Raw genomic sequence first — 3,394 nt, 5'->3', positions numbered from 1 at the left:
GCCCCGGTCCCGAGGAGCTCAGCTGCTCCTCCCACCCCAACTGCCGCCGCACGGGCGGGACCCAACGACGCCCCGCACTGCGCACGCGTGAAGTGGAATTTCCGTGCTGCTGTCTCGCCTACGCGCTCACCGGCTGGGGGGCGCCCGTGAGCCGCTCGTAGCGGTAGCGGGGTGCCGTGAGGCTCCCGTGGGTGCTCCTCACGCGTGGCGCCCAGAGGAAGTGGTTTCAAGAGCTGTGCAGAGCCCAGCCGCCTGGTGCTGGGTGTGCTGGCGGCCACCAGGTCCCAGTCCGGTTGTGGTGTGCACACCACAGGGCGTGCTGAGCCCTGGGAGTGCTTGATGGGGACAAGTCTCAGGCTGGACCCACGGGGGCCCCTCTCGCCTCCCCGCCCTCAGGATGCTGAAGAGGATCCATCTGGGCCCTGGCAGTGGCACAGCGTCACTCTATGTGTAGAGCAGTGAAAAAACACCACCGCCTTTCCCTTCAAAGGGATTCTCCCATTCTGCTTTCTGCGTACGGAATTCCTTCCACAGAGGGACAGACAAGGAAGAATGGCTTTGTGAGAGCTCTGCCAAAGTCTGGACTGAGTGACGGAGAGCAGTGCCACGGAGTTGCTATGCTGCCTGGGAAAGTGTACGGCAAAATCCTCAAACCACCTCCAGCCAGCAAGTGCAACACTCGGTCAGGCTTCCAGTGCAAGGATTTATTTTCAAACAAGATGCGGTTAAATACAGTACAAAAGAAGAGGATTTACACAAAGGGGGGGAGACAGCAAAGCCGCTCAGACCAGGGAACGCACATTTCTCTCCAATAATACCGAGCCGTTATGATAAAAGACCTGACACAGGCGCTTCCCTGTTTCAGGCGATTCCCTTTCTGAGCTCTCATCTAGGAAGTCTCATCTTCTCAGTCCCTGCTACGTGCAACTTTGGATTTTCATCAGGCAACACGGGTTAAGCCAACGCGGATGGGAACCGTTTTGCCTACTGAAGGTCTGAATAAAAAAAAATCTTTGTTTAATCTACTGCTGTGCATGAACACGCATTAGGTTTGTGGGGCTGATGGTTAGCCAAACACGGTGCCCTTAGTGATGCGCCCTCCGTGACCCACCACGGTGCCCTTTGTGACGTGCCTTTGTGATGTGCCCTTGGTCACACCCCAGGGCACTGTATAAAAGTCAGCAGGCCACATCCTTCGTGCCAGTGTCCGGCAGGACGGTGACGGGACAGAGCGGGAGCGAGAGACTGGCGCAGACCCCTGAGCGCAGCCCACGTTGTTCCCCACTGCCCCAGCAGCCCCGCAGTGCCGAGACACTTCTCTCAACCCTACTCGTTCCTCACCCCTATCCTTTTGTCCGGCAAGGATGGAAGAGGAACGCACTGCACACATGCGGTTTATCCAGACTTTCCTGCAGAGCTCAGAGCAGGTAACCGCAGCCGTTTCCAGGCTAGCAGTGCCCGTGTCTCCTGATGGGGCCACTGGCTCTGCTGCCAGGCTGCTGGCTGGGCAGAGCTGCTCCCCCGGGTCTCCTGCACAGCACTGCAGCCCCACTGCTCCAGTCCCGCTGGCCACGTGCCCCCCTTCTCACGCTGCCTGTTTGTGTCTCTGCCCCCCGGCTGCCCAGGAGGAGGCTCAGAAGGTGAAATTCCTGCAGGCCGTCTCCAGCCTCTGCACAGCTCCCAGGGACCAGGGCTTCTTAGAGGAAGTAAAGGAGTTCTGTGAGCAGTGTCAGGTGGTAGAGAACATCAAGGTGAGGGGACACACGGCTGGCCTGAGGAAGGGGGCAAGTTGCCAGGCACCGGCACACTGTGAGGACACACAGGGCCCGTGCAGGGGGAGGGCAGGGACCAGCGTGCGCAGGCAGACACTGAGCTGCAGGGCTGAGCAGCCCTGGCAGCGGGGCCACGCTGGGGGCCAGAGCTGGGCTTGGGGACAGAGGGTGTCTGCCAGCCCTGCTGCCTGGGGCTGGGTCTGCTGGCACTGGGTGCTGGCAGCCGCCAGGTCCCATCCTGCTTGTGTTCTGCAGGCGCTGGTGGAAGAGGAGCCCATGGGCCACCTGCACACAGCGGTGCGGCAGGAAGCCATGCTGACCCTCGCCCAGATGAGGTGCGTGCCAGCTCCTGGTTTGGCAGACACCTCTGCAGAGCCCATAGCCCTGGCCCTGGCAGTGGGCATCTCCCATCCAGGCGGAGCCCAGTGGTGCCCTCAGAGGGCCTGGTCTTTTCCCTGCTCGTGGCTTGCGGAGAGGCGCAGGTGAGAGCAGAGGGATCCTGCAGGTCCCCACCACATCTCGGCTGCTGCCAAGAGCAGGAGGCGGGAGGCTTTGCCTGCCAGGACCGTCCTTTGGCCTGGGCCACGTCAAGGAGGGAGGAGGCACCTCCTGGCAGGGCTCCCCGCACACCAGGGCTCCATCCCCCTTGGTCACCTCTGCTCCAGAGGTCTGTGTCCAGCTGCACAGGGCACGGAGGCAGCGCTCCCAGCGCCCATGTCTGACAGGTCCCTCTCTCTCTCTTTTTAGCAAAGTGGAGATGCTATTGGAGAGCAAGAAGAAAAGCCTTTTGCAGTCCTGTTTTAGGACGGTCTTCTTGCTTCCCCCCATCACTGCTAGGCAGGGCCAAGACATCTTTCTCTACTTTAAGGTAAGCGCTGTTGGGCTGCCAGGAGCACTCAGAGCTGCTCCCTGGCTGGCAAGTGCTGAACCACAACCAGCGATCCACGGCACGATAGGGTCTCGGCTTTACTTTCCCACCCTTGTCCCTTCATCTCCTTCTCGTGGGCCTTGCCATGTCCAGTGCCTCTGGACTGGCTCCTCTGCCCACTGCAACTTGTCTGCTTCAAGGTGTCCCTTGGGTGGCAGGGGTGCCCTCCCCATGGCGTGGGGGGTTAGATCCATCCCCGGGGAGAGAGGGACTGCAGAAAGACTGACGTGACCGTTTTCCTCCTTGCAGACCCTGGATGCCATGGACGTCCTGCTGGAGAGCTTGGTGCTCAGCTCCCCGGGCTCCAGGGACCTGCGGAGAATCTTGGAGGTGCGGCACTGGCAGAAAGCAGGGTTGGAAGGAGCCTGGCCCGTGGCACTTGTGGGCCAGCTCCATCCCCAGAACTTTCCTCGCACCAAAGCAGCGGGAGGCACCTCAGGCACCGCAGCAGTGGCAGCGGGTGCTGCCCTTCTTCCCATGCCTCGCAGTCCCTCCTGCTTTTCTGCCCAGGTCTGACCGGGGCAGAGACCCACTGGGGCCTGCCTGTCCTGCACAGGGAGCCCAGCTCTGAAGTTCGGCACTCCTGACTTCTCAGGGAGCCGTACGCCCATTCCCCCATTGCAGGATCACCGCCCCCCGGGAGGGTGCTGCCCAAAAGCCCAGCCTTCACGGAGAGGGAACACAGGCCTGTGCT

General features: G+C 61.3%; 1 protein-coding gene across 2 annotated transcripts; it reads left to right on the top strand.

Annotated features, from left to right (window-relative positions):
• The first annotated feature begins 1,121 nt into the window (after nt 1-1,121).
• Nucleotides 1,122-3,031, top strand: LOC134166115 (uncharacterized). Of its 2 annotated transcripts, XM_062623443.1 has the most exons (4): nt 1,122-1,427; nt 1,626-1,751; nt 2,028-2,107; nt 2,520-3,031. In XM_062623443.1, the coding sequence occupies exons 1-4, from the start codon at nt 1,365-1,367 to the stop codon at nt 2,929-2,931; spliced, it is 681 nt and encodes a 226-aa protein (XP_062479427.1). In that variant the 5' UTR covers nt 1,122-1,364; the 3' UTR covers nt 2,932-3,031. The 2 variants fall into 2 exon arrangements, with proteins under 2 accessions (XP_062479427.1, XP_062479426.1); XM_062623442.1 differs by having other exon boundaries at nt 1,122-1,751.
• Nucleotides 3,032-3,394: the final 363 nt, after the last annotated feature.

Source organism: Pezoporus occidentalis, unplaced genomic scaffold, assembly GCF_034315485.1.
Source record: "Pezoporus occidentalis ecotype Australia unplaced genomic scaffold, CSIRO_AGI_Poc_V1 ctg253, whole genome shotgun sequence".
Taxonomy (NCBI): Eukaryota; Metazoa; Chordata; class Aves; order Psittaciformes; family Psittacidae; genus Pezoporus; species Pezoporus occidentalis.
Note: the sequence above shows the minus strand (reverse complement) of the source record. Positions and strands in the feature narration are given on the sequence as shown.